Source organism: Corvus hawaiiensis, chromosome 20, assembly GCF_020740725.1.
Source record: "Corvus hawaiiensis isolate bCorHaw1 chromosome 20, bCorHaw1.pri.cur, whole genome shotgun sequence".
NCBI lineage: Eukaryota > Metazoa > Chordata > Aves > Passeriformes > Corvidae > Corvus > Corvus hawaiiensis.
The window spans coordinates 4992501-5007531 of record NC_063232.1 but is presented as its reverse complement, the minus strand read 5'-3'; the positions used below and the strand labels follow the sequence as shown (position 1 = coordinate 5007531).

General features: G+C 50.6%; 1 protein-coding gene across 3 annotated transcripts in view; it reads right to left on the bottom strand.

Annotated features, from left to right (window-relative positions):
* SLC43A2 (solute carrier family 43 member 2) overlaps positions 1 to 15031 on the bottom strand; it is a 31968-nt gene that overhangs the window by 16519 nt on the left and 418 nt on the right. For 2 of the 3 annotated variants that reach the window (XM_048324586.1, XM_048324585.1), the window contains exons 2-5: positions 13686 to 13882; positions 6594 to 6783; positions 5553 to 5608; positions 4769 to 4845 (exon numbers count right to left, since the gene is read on the bottom strand). In XM_048324586.1, the coding sequence (XP_048180543.1) occupies positions 4769 to 4845; positions 5553 to 5608; positions 6594 to 6783; positions 13686 to 13845 (483 nt within the window). In that variant the 5' untranslated portion in view covers positions 13846 to 13882. Of the gene's footprint in view, positions 1 to 4768; positions 4846 to 5552; positions 5609 to 6593; positions 6784 to 13685; positions 13883 to 15031 lie in introns of those variants that run through there. The other variant, XM_048324587.1, reaches the window with a different exon arrangement.

The following is a 15031-nucleotide window of genomic DNA, read 5'->3' as shown; positions in this document are numbered from 1 at the left end:
GCCCTTCATCTGTGCAAAGAGGCTGCTGAACAAAACGATTCAGAGAATATCAGCCTGAGCAAGCAAATGCTGCCATCACACTCCCCTTGCAGGGCTGAAAAACAAATCCATCTTTCCCAAGAGTAGCATATAAGGCAAGCAAATCTGGCTTGTGTCACGGCGTGTTTACAAGGCAAGTATTCCTGTGCAGGAGCACTCCGGGACCCATCTGGCTGTTTATCATCCCTGTGCCTCACTGCAGAGCTTCCTATGCAGTGCAGGCTCCAGGTCCTCAGATAACCCCGGGCTGGGGAGCAGCAGGAATGATGTGCTGAGCCCGATGCTGCCCGTGAACCCCAGAGGAGGAGGAGGCAGACGAGGCTGCGCTGCTCTGCGGAGCATCCCCACACCCATCGCCGATCCCCGCATGCGGGAGAGCTGCCAGCAGGCTGCTCTCAGGAGCTGCAGACAGGAAATGGCAAAAGGATCCAAAGGTCTGTTACCAGGCGCTGAAAAATCTCCTCTTGGAAGCAGTGGCCTAAATTTACACACTCCCAGAAAGCAGCATCTGCGGAGTGGAATAGCTGAGGGTTGCAAAAAAGGCTAGTCACTGTCACCAGGTTGGGCATTTCCTTCATCCCAAACACCCCAAACGTAAAATAATGTCCAGAAATTACAACAAAACTGCTGCTCCTGCTGGGGAGCTCAGGGCAGGGCAAGAGCTGCACAAACACAGCTGCTTCTTGGCTCGGGCTGGTTTTCCCAAGAGATCCAGAGTCCACAAAAAGCCCTTTTCATACAGCAGGGAAGCAACTTCCAGGTGGATCCTCCTGCTCTGAGGGCTACTGGAGACACAGAACAGGCAGCCATGACCAGGAGAACCCAAGGCTGCTTCTGCCTTGACTGGGACTGAAGTCCTAGAAAGGCTAAAGACTTCCTAAAATCCAATTTGGCACCAAGCAAGCAGCTAGATTAAAAAATTGGACAGAAGAGATTTAATGTCTTATCCAGCCCAATCAAAGAAGAAACTGCAAACATTGAGAACTTGGAAGGAAGAGAAATGTGGGACTACCTGGAGGGGCAGAGGGGAGATGAAGGGGGAAAAGTCCCTTCAAGACAGAAAACCTCTCAGACTGTGCCAGCATTGACAGTGCCTGTGCAGGTCTCATCTAAAGACCAGCTACAAAAATAACATGCAATATTTACCAAGTCATTTTTCATGCTGTCTTTATAGTAGCAAGCATTGGAAAAAATGAACCACGGAGAGGAGAGAGAAAAAAAAAAAAAACAACAAAAAACACAAGCCATGGAGCAACTGAGCTCTGTTTTTCTGCCACCAAAAAGGATCTAATCCTCATTCTGATCTCATCCCCGCAGGCCAGAAGTGACTCCTCCACTAACTTCTGCCCATTCTGGTATGACAGCTCCAATTCTGCAAGACCTATGACGACAGGAACTCTAAAGCTTCTTGTTTAAAGGTTGCTAATACTCAATGTACTATTAACTTTATGCCCTGTCACAAAGACACTCAGTGAATGTTGCCACACATAACTGTTTATTACTGGAGTCCTTTATTGCAGGGCTGTAATCTTAAACTGATAAATCATTTCCTCTTGCAGATTTTTTTCCTCATCTGCCCTACAGCGAGTTTAAAATAATTTATATTGTTTTCGAGCTTTTCCTTGGAGACATTCCATATACAGAAAATACCCATTGCTACCAAACCCTGTTTCCCTCCTCTTGCAAGGACTATTTGAAAATACAGTGGAAAAAAATCAAGGCATTGAGAACTAGACTACTGAAAAATGGTATTTTTGTTCAATTAAACTTTGTTTTCCCTATTGGGGGTGTATTTGGAAGTTACACAGACGCTAAAAATATGCTCTCAAAGAAAGCCTCGAACTGCCCCCTCTGCATATGGAAACTCCTGTTCCCATTCTCCAACAAACAAAAGCTCACAGAGACCTAAGTTTTCCTAATATTTCCAAGAAAGAAGATTCCCTACACAGAGCTGTCCCCCCCCCTCTGATTAAAGGGGGCTGTTTGTAGCAGAAAATCAGAGCAAAGCAGCTGTAATTCTTTGAAAGGAAAACAGGACAGAGAACAATCTATAAAAGGCTCTTTGTGGTAATTTATCACACATGTTTATTTCTTTGCATGAAACAGCTTCGGAGCAGAACCAGCGCCAGATTCCTGTGTTGCTGTCAGAGCCACCAACACAGATCTGTTTCCATTTCCAATCTTCACTTATATTGGCCAAGACCAAGCCACAAGGCAGAAATCTCCCCTCTGCATTTTAACAACAGGCACAGCCTGACCTTGTTCCCAGAACTGGGAACCATTTGCTGGCTGCCCCCTCCTCCCCAAGCCACAGACGAGGCACCCCGGAACAGCAGCTTGTTTTGGCTCCACAGCTTGCCATGTGCTCTCATGATACCCTGGGGACTTGTTACTGAAAAAGGCTTTAAACTCAAGAGGCTCTAATCCTCAGAGATCCCCTTTATCCCTGTCTGAGGGTCCCTGCCACAAGATCACACCACATCCCAGGAGGTGTCAACACCTGAAGCCCCACAAGCTGGATTTCAGGGACACCCTGCCACAAAGCAGCAACCAAACCCTGCCTGGGGTGGCTGAGGACCACTGCACCAGTGGGTCTGACCCATTTCCTGGAGCGCCTCGGGTCACCTGCAGCTGGCAGAAGGGAGTCACCACGCTGTGACTGGTGCACGCCGGTGTGTGCCCGGCGGCCAGCGCCTGTGCCAGCCAGCCCGAGCTCCCCAGCACCCGGAGCCAAGCAGGGCTCAGTGCCTCGGTAATGAACATCCTTACAAAGGTCTTTTGAGTGTCCCCTTTCAGCGTTCAGCCCATCTCCTCCTGGGCACAAGGCAGACCACAGCATGTTAGTCACCCACAGGCTACAAGCCACAGGCTTGTCCCTACATTCCTCCCTCGCCTGCCTCCAGGGGCCACAGCTGGAAGGAATCCACGAGGTATCACCCTGTGAGAGCAGAAGATGGCTCTTGACACACCAAGTGCAGCTTGCACGCAGAATGATAAAGCTGTAAGCTGCCAACCACCAAAATACAGCTGGTTCCAATAGTCAGCGGCACAGCTACACTTCGGAGCAGGTGAAGAAGTGCTTCCCTCCCACTTTAGGCTATTTTTAATCACATTCACACACCTCAGGTACTGAGATGCCTCTGTGCAGCTGCACAGGCAGCTACACCTGCCTCTGGATTTGAGAAGTCAGGCCTGAAGCCACCCCAGTTCTTTGCAGAGTACACCTGGAGGGGATGGACTCCACCTGAGGCATCTGTGTGACCTCAGAGCATCACTGCTTGCTCCAGACCTCCTCAAGGCTTGGATCTCTTCTTGGAAGATCTGACCTTTTTCCTGCTGCTGCTCTTCCTTGGCACTGCAGAGCTGGCTCACTAATGAGGGCACTAATAAGTGGCTTTGCTTACTTCTGCTGCTGAAAGCCACACTACAGCACACCCAATCTATTCCTGCCCTATCCTGCCCTCACTCCTATCATCACCAGTGGCTCTAAAATAAACTGTGACCCCTTGACAACCACCCAGAGAGACAATAACCAATGCTGGCAGCAGCAGGATGGGAATCCTCTCCTCTCCCACAGCACTAGTGATGTGCTCCTCTCCTTGCTTTTATTTGAAGTGTGGCAGGATGACATTTGCTCCACAGTTCCTCGGGGTCACAGCCAAGGCTTCCAGTGAAGAACACCACATATGAAGGAGAGAGCAACATCTGCACAGAGTTTTGAAAGCTTTGAATATATGAAAGCAGCAGCAAAAGCACAGTACACAGAGTGCTCTGTAAAGCTAGCCTTTGCCAAATTTAGGTCTCGGGAGCTCAGCCAGTGTCTAAGCCTTGTCCAGTCAGCGTCTAAGCCCTGTTAAATTAGAGGTAACTTTAACAGGAAGTTTTGCTTCAACAGCAAGTTCAAGGTAGTGCAGTCCAAATCTGAAAGTGCTCAACTACAGCTCTGGGGGAAAAAAAAAATTTCAAAAAAAAAATCGGTGCTTCCCAGGCTTGTTTTCTGGGCGACTTTCCACCCAGCCCTGTTTGAGCCACACTGACAACAATCAGGGTAATGAGGCAGAAAATAAAGCAGTTATTTGGAGAATGATACTGCTTCTGCCTCCAGGCAGAAAGAACCCCCAAAACATAGAGATCCAGCTGACAGTTGTTGACCAAAGCTTTCCATATAATCCTGAACATATCCAAGTGGCCTGTGCACATCCAACAACACAGCATTTCTAAGGATGCCTGTAAGGGATTCTCAGCCTTCTGAAAAGCAAAAGTTTTTGTGATCAAGAAGAACCATTTTCCCGGGGCGAGATGCAAACTGTGCTTGCAGAAAGCTGGTCATACCCAGCTGCAAGGGTTTGTGCCCTGCTGATTCTTCCTGCATTATGTCAATGCTAAGTCCAGTGCAAACACACATCCAGCCTGTGCCAAGCAGCTGAGCACTGGATGTACAGGCACATGATGAGTCCTAGACAAAAACACTTCCTTTTTCCCCCTCCCCCCACCTTCACCTGAGATACAAAGGGCAGGTGGGGAAAAAAAAAAAAAAAAAAAGGATTGGGGCAAACAAGCTTTAGAATAACAACCAAGGACTCACTCCTAAGGGTGACTGACCCTTTGTACCAAACACAAGCACATGCTATTCAAACCACAAGCAGAAGATCCACTTTGTTCTTTCCTGCCAGCCCAGCTCACAGCCACAGGGAGGGATAAAGCAGTCAGGTAGTAACTCCTCACTTACCGTGAGCGATGTGAAGGTCATGCACATCCCACCAAAGCCATTCAGAGCCAGGGCAATGAATATCAGCACAGACAGAGCTGCAACAATAAAAAAACCTCCCCTTAGCTTCCACTGGGTGCAGAGGGAAAGGAGACAGAGCCCTGAGGGCTTTGGTCCTGACACGCAAAAACCTCAGCGGATCAACACCCTCAGGACATGTCTCGCTGTTCCTGACCCAGCACCCATCTTCCCCCCAGCCACACAGACTGGGACGGACAGGGCTCTCCTCCAAGGCAGAGCTCAGGACAGGATGGAAGGGTTCCTTTTCTCTAATGAACAGACTCGCTGATGCAGCTTGTCTGATGGCTCTCAAAAGGAAGATTTACTTGAACAAACTGAATCCAAAGTGCCGTCTCACTATCTGCTCTTGAGGAGCAAGCTCCATCTATCTCTGGCAAAAAAGCCAGTTACCCATTGTGTGCCGTTACCTATTTCTCAACCCTGAAAAAGCCATGAACTCCTTTGGAATTGCTCCTTTACAGGACCTGGCCCTGCCCAAACACAAAAACTACGAGACCTGGGTATCTCAGATGTTTGGCCCTTGCTACACTCTCCAGTTGGTGTTGTGAAACACCAGCCCTTCCCAGAGCCACTTAGCTCCCTCAGGCTGGCAGATTGCTTGGCTTGTGTCCCCAGCAAGACCCCAGTACAGCACTGGAGGGTGACAGTTTGAACTCTGCTTGCCCAAAAACCCCAAACCACAGCCCTGAAATGCTCCCAGCTCAGCAGAAAGGTGCCGACTTACAGTCTGGGTTACTGGCACCGTATGCGATCATCACGCAGGACACAGCAAAGCAGGCACTGAAAGGGAACCAGAGCCATGAGTTTCTCACAAACAGCCTCACCCACAGTCAATTACAGCTGCTTCCACCTCCTCAGTGCTTTGCAGGGCAATTTCTGTAAGAGGGAGGGAAGCTGGCAATTCAGAAAGAAAAATCCAGGGAAATACCCAAATATTACTGGCAAACAAGTATTACAGGCAAGCCTTGCACAAGGGCTGAGGCAGGAACCTTTCCTCCCAGCACTGACGCAGCTCTGTCTGGACCCAAATTCCCACTGGTTTTCCAGCACAGTTTTTCTGGCCCTCACCTCGGGGTGACCAAAGGCAGCAGCAGCAGCAGCCCTTGTCCTGAGCCCCAGCACTCAATTCCTCTCTGGTAGGGACTGACTCAGAGACTTGCCCTGTTTTTCCAACTCTGCCCACAGGCCAGTTTGGTTTCTGATCAAGTTCACTGCATTAAAATTGTGATAATTAAAACAGTGCTGAGGTCCACTGATTGCAAAGGTCACTAATCCCTATGTGCCATGACAGAAGCAGTTGACAATCTTCTGTTTGAGGCAGAAAGCAACACACACCACATGGAAGAGAAGGGCCCTGGGAAAGGCAACAGGACATGTTTATCCCTGAGTTAACTCCCCAGCCTACGAACAATGATGTAACATCTTGGGTTTGTGCCTCTCAGGACATAGCTCCCAGCCCAAGGAGAAAGCTACCCTCCCTGACTCACAAATGACTCCGCTCTTCCTCCAGGCTCCATCTGGACAGGGATCACAGAGCAGCACTGGAGAGCTGAAGTGTGGACATGGAGTTCCAGGCCCTTCCCTTATGGAGCAATTCACTGTGCTGGCTGAAATCACCCCAGAGCTGCTCTGCTGTCCTGTGCACAACTCCCAGCCCCATCCCTCAGACGCTTCCCAAGGCTGCAGGGACCCCACAACAGGCACAGCACCCAGACAGGGTGGGAATTGAGCCCTCAGCCCACCCCTGGAGCCCTGGCACACCCACCTGCCCAGCAGCCGCAGCTTGCGAGGGCCGTACTTGTCCATGACAATTCCCAAGGGCAGCGTGATGGCACTGAGCAGGAAGGAGCCGATGGTGAAGGCCAAGTTCAGCATTTCATCCTGGGCATTGCAGGAAGGCCATTTGTGCTCTGAAGCTGTGCTGTTCTCGTCCTCAGAGCTGTTGGTGGTGGTCTCTACACAGGGTGAGAGAGGACAGTTAGGATGAGGCTTGAAATGCTGCAGGGAGGAGGAAAGGGAAAAGCCCTGCTGGGCATATGCCCTCCACAGTCCAGTTTTTATTCTAATCAGTGAGAAATGGAGAAGGAGAGCAGCAGAAGGATGAGGGAAACCTGATGAGCTCTGCTTTGAGCAAGGAAGGCACCCAGGGGACAGGCATCCCATGCAGCAGCAGGGTAAAAACCTAAGGATGGAGATTCATTAATTTATTGAAACAACTACGCAGCAATGGCCTGGCAATTACAGGAGACTAAACCCAGCTGAACCTAAAGGGACTGATACAAAAATAAGGTCCTCCTAATCTACAGCTGTCATGTTCTCAGAGATCCTTTCCCTAACAAAGCTAACGACAGCTACAGCCAAATCAGTTATTTTGGTTCCAGACACCAGGCTGACAAGGCCTGGCACTGAGCAACAGCCTGCTCAAATGAAAAGCTTCCTACCCTCACTGCAGGCATCAGGATGAAGAATGGCTTTGCAGTAGCCACCCTGCTTTGACTGCCCTGGCTCTGAAAAATCCTTCCTGGATTTAACTACCCTGTTCCCAGGGGGCCTTGGCAGCTCACCTGCCTTCTCTGTTTTTTTAAAGGATTGATACATCTTTAACTCCTGCCCCGTAATTAGCATTTTCTATTCTTTCAAAACGGGTTTAGGTCATACAGATCAATTATATCCCCAGCTTTCTGTTCTTGCCCTTACATGAGGAACTCTGCATGCAAACTCCCACGCTGAACAGAGCCCACGTTGTGTAACCGAGACAGAAACAGGACAGTTCAAAAAAAAAAAAAAAAAAGGAAAGAAGTTCCCTTTTACTGCCTCATGTCAACTCTTCTCCTGTTACATGCCTATCCCAAGGTTGCTTACAACTCCTCGAGTGAGTACGTGTGCATTCAGACTCCCATTAACTCACAGCTCCAGTGCACTCCACCTCTCCTTCTCCCAACACTTCCCTGGAACCTTTGCTGGTATGACAAAGCACTTGCTCCTTGCTGCTGCTGCAAGCCAGTGATATAAAACACTCTCCTTCATATTTAATAATTGATCTGACAAAGTTCAATATTAAAGGAGGAACAGAGAGAGAAGTCACTGACATAACCACCAGCATGAAGTGAAGCTGGAGATTCCCAGCGAGCCCTGGCTGGTTTAGTTAATTAGCAGGAATCCCCCATGTACTAGTGACTTCACATTCACTGCTTGGTGTGGCTGGTGGAGGAGATCCCCTTGGCTGCTCTCACACTCCCCTACATCTCTGGAGTTAACACAGCCCCATCTTGCACCTCCCTCCCTTTCTACCCAAGCCTCAGCCCCTCCAACTCTAACTGGTTTCACCCGGGCTCTCCCAGCTGCTCTAAACCACCCTGCCAGCTTTGTGTCCACTGCAAACAAACCTCACTCCACCTTCCTGCCATTAGGTATCAGCAGGAACTCAGGCACTGATATCTGAGGCTTTGGAGCTGCTTGCAAACCTTCCTGGGGCCCCTCCCAGCACTCCAAGGGAGGCAGGGGCATTTCTCCCCATTTCCATTGCTCCCACCAGCATCTTTGCTAAGATGGTTTCAAACTGCCCATGTTCCTTTCCACTGCCATGTGCTCCTGATCGATAACTTAATCTGCCCCTTCTCTCGCCCTGTTAGCCATGGATAGCCAAAGCAACAAATATCCCCAAAATGTCACATGTGCCACCAGCAGCATCTCCTCTGCAAGGAAGGCAGCACTGCAGCCCAAGGCACATCCTTAGAAATCAGTCCTGGACAGACTCTGGGAGGCTCTCTGCAGTTTTCACCCACAGCATCAAGGCTTTTGGGCTCTCCACAAAGATAAATTCATAGGAAACAGATGTGGGTGAGAGGTGAAACTCGGGAAAACAAGGAAGGGGGGGGGAATTGACAAAGTAGTAGCAGTTTCCCTGTGTCAGCACTCTCCAGAGACAGCTCAGCTGCGGGAGTGGAAGGAGGGTGGAGGGACACGAACAATGCAGTGACCTTATAACTTGTGGCTGCACGTGTTAAAGCCTCAGTAACCCTCCCCACAAAGAGATCTCAAAACAGAAATATTCAGCCTTTAAAGCTGGAGAATATGAATTCCTGTTCATGTTTTGATTTGTTCAGCTGCTGCACGTCCCCAAAGAGTTTGCACAGCACACACCTGCTGGCCCTCCCATAACCAGTGTACACGGTGGGCACCAACACCAGGAGGTGATGAGGACACAGCTCAGAAAGCTGTGGAAACAGCAAAGAAATTTGCCCCTCTCTGAACATTTGCTGCAGCCAGAAAGGCTGGGAATGGGACACCAAACTTCACTCCCTGCCTGCACAACGACCTTGTTTACAGCTGCTCAGCCCCAGCTCCAAGGAGGGGCCAGGCAACAGTGCTATGTGGAAATACAAATTGTGAAAATAGAAGCAGCTCCTGAGCAACAAGATCCATTGAGGCATAATGGAAATGATTCCAGCAGCCCTTGGCACCCTGACATTCCCGATCCTTTGAGCCACCTCCATAAATAGAACATTTTGGAGCAGCTGCAGGTGTGTGCAGCAGGCACAAAGTCCAACCAAGAGCCAGCTCATCCAGGAGCATGGATTTGGGTGCCAGCACAGGAGAGTGAATGGCAGCACAGGACAGGCAGCTAGGAGGGGTTTAATGGGCAGAGAACCTGCCTAACTACTCACCTACCTAATGCACCTGGTTACAGCAAACAGCAGCTTCCCCTCAATCACAGCTCAGATCCTGTTCCAGATCAGTGCACACGCCACACTCCTGGGAAAAATATCCTACATGCCTGGCTCCATCTGGAAAACTGCTGTGGGGAAGGGCTGGCTCTATGCCTACAGTGATGCCCTCCCCAAATTCTCTTGCCAAGTCCACCTGCATACAGCACTCCAGGTGTGACACCCGGGCGAGGCAGCAGCACAGAGGCTGTGCTCACTCACTGCTGCCTCACTGATGAGCCAGGAGAAGCTACAAGTCTTTACCAGCAATTACAAGAACATTGCTGCCTATTTTTACAGCACTCCCCGCACAAGCAGCAGGATTTCTACTGCCCAATTAGTAGTTCAAGTTACTATTTAAAGAATGACAGCTTAGGTGAGGAGAAGGCTGCCTGGGTGATCATTTATGTCAAGATCATCGCTGGGATTTGTTCAGGCTGGAACATTTAAAGCCATCCTTTCTCCCAAATTAAGTGCTGCAGGTTCCATGCAAGGGTCAATCATTAACTGCTCTTCACTGACCTCTTCAAATCCCAGGCACACACACACACCACATCAGCAGAGGAACGAGTCTGGCTTTTCCAGGAGTGACTGCCATCTCAGATGGCAGAGAGGAGCTTTCCTTTCATCTTGTTTCATGGATCAGACTGAGTCAAACAGGCAAGACACCCCCAGCCACCCTGACAGTAGCTCTGTAGAACACAGCCTGCACACCCCTCACCTTCCTCCTCATTTCTTTTATAGAAATAAAAAAGAAAAAATAAGGAGAGGGGAAAAAAAAGACAAATCAAGGGCAAAGAACTGGGAGTACTGGTGTTAAAAAAATAGCATACTGAACGACATGTGCAAACAACTGATTCTGCAGTCTGCCCACATAAGAACATGTTTTCTCTTTTCAGGATGGTGTCATACTTCTGGGAACTGGGAGGGGATGTTCTTGATTTGTACCACTGCAAAAGCAATTTGTTCGGGTTTCCCTGCCCCTCCACTTGCACTTCCAGGACCCCCTCTCTGGGTGCCTGAAAGCTTCATATGTGACCAAGGCACAGTCTCAGTTAAACTCCCCTTCTCATCCCAGCTGTGGTTTCATTTTGCTGCAGTTCTCACCCAGGGCCAGCACCTTCCCACAACAGCTGCTGATCAGCACAGTGTGTTTCCTGTACTAATCTTTTTCTGTTTACAGGCTCACGTGTGTAGCCTTTTCACAAACCGTTGCTGTCATTATCTCCTCAGATTGTAAGGGACCTTCAGACTGCAAGTTCCCCACCTCAGATAAATAAGGGAAAAGAGCTGCAAGGTAGCACCTTCCCCCTATGACCACGTCAGGGCTCCTTAACTTGCTGTAAGTGAATTAGCTTATCATCCCTTTGGTATTCTGCAGTCCTGTCTCAGAAGAAAGCCCTCCGTGCCCCTTATCTCTGCTCTTTGTGAGCAGATTATCAAGTTCAGGACTTTTTTTTTTTAAACGTTTCAGACCCAAGCGTTCAGCTTCCCAATCCCAGAAACATCATAGCAAGGCAAGGCCCTGGACTGATCAAATTCCCCACGAGCTGATAAGGCCCAGAACTGTGATAAAGACTGTGGAGTCAGCACTCACACCGAATAAAAGATGCTGCTTCAGTTGGTTAAAGGCCAAGTAGTAGTGTAGTAAAATTAAAATGGGAACAAAGTGCTACTACCAGGCTCCTTGTCAGCGAATTTCAAACATACCTCTCAGGAGGTGGCCCAACGGGTACAACCCCCCCACTCCAGCCCTGTTGCACAACTGCTCTAAAAATATTTTGTTATTTCAGACTTTTTTCTTCCCCAGGTGTCCATCTCCACCCTCATGCCACTGAGTCCCTTGGACCCCACGTTTGTACAGTGGCTGAGTAAAATCCAACGCAAGGAGCCAAGGGCAAGCACGGAAAGCCAGGGATTCAACAGGGAGACAAGGAGTCCTTCATGAACTGCAGCACTTTCTGGGCAGCTGCTGGTACCTTCAGAGAAGAGCCTGCAGAAGGGACAAGGTCTAGTTCTGCCTTTCATTGGAAAGCATCACAAAGTGCAAGAGCTTTTGCTGACAAACCAAAAGCCCTGCCAAGAACCTTTGGCTCATTAGGAAAAGTCTATTTTTTTTTGCAATACTTACATGCCCACAGCAGCATTAGGAACAACAAGTGCCCAAAGGCTACTAGTCATGATTTGTTTGCACCAACTTTCCAGCCAAGCACCCACTTGGCTGCAGGATTCAATAGATTACACTGAAAAAGGCAAACCCTAATCCCAGCAAAGGGAAAACTCAGCTTGGGGCTAGTCATTGAGAGTCTCCACACACTTGGAGCCAGGAGTCTTCCCCACAAAACTCTTCCAGTGAGGACAAAGGCAGAAAAAGGAAAGTGAGTCAGCACGGATGAATGTCCCAAAGCTCATCACAAGCCATCACCGAGTTCAGCAGTGATGGCCAGATATTTAAGGACAATAAGAACATTTGACTACACAAGTTTCTTCTCAGGGATTAAGCTTTCTTGCCTCAGGGCACAGGTTGGCCACTGGGAGGGAGCAGTTGCCCCCAGGGCAGCAATTTCACAGCAGTCCAAACATCTGCATCTTCCCTGTGATCTGTGGGCATGGGCACTCCCACGGGGAGAGCCAGAAAAGCCACAGATTAGCAAACAGGAGTGAGAAACCCAGATGGACCTTTGATTTGGGACAAACTGAAAGGAATCAAGGCAAAGAGCAGGAGGTGGGCCCTAAGTGGAGCTCTTGTCAGCAGAGCACATCTCAGGAAGCAGACAGGGAAATGCCTGCTCACTGAGACAGTCAGCATTTGCTTATCAGCTCCCGTGTGCTTTATCTGGGTGGCAGAAAGTCTCCACCTGATAGTTTAATGTGAACTCTTACACAGGCCTGTGACGAAGTCTCCATGATGTGGAGAGAACACAGCAGCCTTGAATAGAAGTCCTGCAAGGTCTCCAGGCACTGGAATGCTCCTGGAGACCCGAGTGACACGGACACGCTTGGGAGCACTGCCCTGAGAGCAGAGCACAGGATGGAGATCAAGCAGCCAAGCTACAGCTGATAAAAGACTGAAACACGTGCATGTTTGCCAGGTGCACCAACCCAGGCTCTGGTACACAAAGCAGGAGAGATAACAAGCAGCTGATGAATGAGCAAAACCCAAAGTATTATCACAACTATTCACAGGCACCTTTGCCTGCACTTTGTTCCCCCACGCTTGTTTTCCCCCACTCTTCTCAGCCCTTACTCACTGAGGGTACATGCACTGATTTCCAGCTCTTTTCACAAACTGCTTCCTCCATCAGCCCCAGATGGGCTGATCCAGTCCCAGTCTCCATCACACATCTCTGGACAGAGCCCAGACTGCCTCTCTTCACTTTGCCCTTCCTTTCTCTGAGCACACACAAACCCTCAGTCACCACAGCAGCTTTCCAAATCCACACCACACCTTTACCCTCGGGTTCTTAACCCCACTGACCACCCAAACACGCTGTGGGATGCTTAATTCTCTCCATGCCCAGGCTGGGGACAGATGTCCACATCCAGGCTGTTTTCCCAGGATTACCCTTCCCACACCACAAAATTGTCTCTCCCCTTGCAGACTGTGTCTGCAACAGGGACAGCCACTTCTGGCTGGGGCAGAGGGTAAATCCCAAGCCCTCACAGAAATACAGCCTGGTTTGAGCACATCCTGGGTGCTTGAAGAAGGAGAGGAACAATCAGAAGCATTTACTTCCACAAATTCTCCTCAACAGCAGCACTGGACTGCCCTGATATTATTGCCACCCATGCTCCTTGTTTTCTTACCACCAAGGACAAAGTTCCTCTCATAAACTCAGGAGAAGCCCCCCCCCAATTCATCATCCTCCAGAATCCATCCAGCCTTCCCCTGCAGAGGAAGAACCCATGGCCAAGTGGAAAAGGCCATCCAGAAAAGCTCTACCTCATCATTAAAGCTCCTTTTTCCAATCACTCTATGAAGCAACAGCACCTACAGGCACACTGCACCATCACAAGGATGCCACTGGTTTTGGAAAGGAGCACACATCCCTTCCTTCTGTCCTGGGACCAACGTGGAGCTCAGCCCTCCTCCAACCAGCTCCACACCACCCTAGAACAGAGAACCACACACGAGCCCAGAGCATCCTTACCTAGCCCATAGCACAGGTAGGAATAAAACCCTTCTGCCTTCAGCATGATGAGCAGGGACCCCCAGCCCAGCAGGACGGCGGAGAAGAGCAGGTTCTCGATGATGGCTGTGAACGCCATCCACCAGCGCCGCCGGTGCGCCGTGGCCAGTGTGGGGGCCATGGCTGCCTGGGGGGTGGCCTCCTTCAGAGCCTCAAACCTGCAGGGAACAACATCCAGTGAGTCCACACACACAGCACAGATTGCTCAGAAAGCACCAAAAAACCCCATGGTTTAAGGAATCTCCCTACTAGCACCCAAGCAAAGCTGCCTGCTGAATGCCAGGCACTTGGGTGCAGAACTGGTTTTTGCAGGTACCAGCTTGCCAAGTGACCTGGAGGGATGGGGGAGGCACAGGTGCCCTTGGAAGAGCCCCTCGGGGGCTCGGTCTGTGTGACACAGGGCTCTGCTCAAGGACTCTGTTCCACTTCCAGAGCAACAGGTATGAAAATGCAGCAAACAGCCACTGCCCGGAGCCCACTGCCCCAGCACAGGGCAGGCACCTCATTTGTAAGGCAGGGAGAGAATAAATGCCAGGGCAGGGGGACTCCAGCCAGCACCCCGATCTCCCCACTGCCATCAGGCAGGGGCTGGGACAGGGGACACAGCCCCACATCCCCAGAGGTGGCTTCAGAGACCCACCAGGTCTTCTCTGTTCCTGCTCCGGAAGGTGTGTGAGGGTTCTATAAATGCAGTTTATACCACAAATGGCTCATCAAGGAGCACTTTCTGCCACCTGCCAGACCACCCAGCTGGGGGACACTGCAGCTCACTGGCATCTCCAGGCTGCCCCAGATGCTGGAGATGCATTCACTGTGTCCCAGTTCCTGGGGAGCGAGCAAATTTGGGAACACACCTGGTTGTCCAAGGGGCAGCCCTGGGGAGCCTCGAGGTGAGGGGCCACCCCTGTGTCACCAGGCAGGTGGCCCTTTGAGACAAACTGAGGCTTTTCCACACCTCAGCCTGCACTGTGGGGAAACCAGCTAGCCACGCATCCAGCCAGGACAGCTTCTCTTATTAGCGAGACCCCAGCACCGGCTGCTTTGGCGGGCTGGGGGTCTGACCCGGCTCCTTGCAGGGATGCCTGGAGGTCAGGGCCCCTTTCCAGCCACAGCAGTCGGTTCAGAGCCCCTTGCCCTGGAAGCCAGCCTGCAGCCGTGCCCCCCCACCCACAGCGCAGGCCCGCTGCCCCAGCACAGCCCACAACGCATTTCCTCCATCACCTCCTCCTCCTCCTCCTCCTCCTCATCCCGGCACCCGCAGCCCCCTCCCCAGCCCAGCGATCCTCTCTGCGACAAGAGCTACAGCC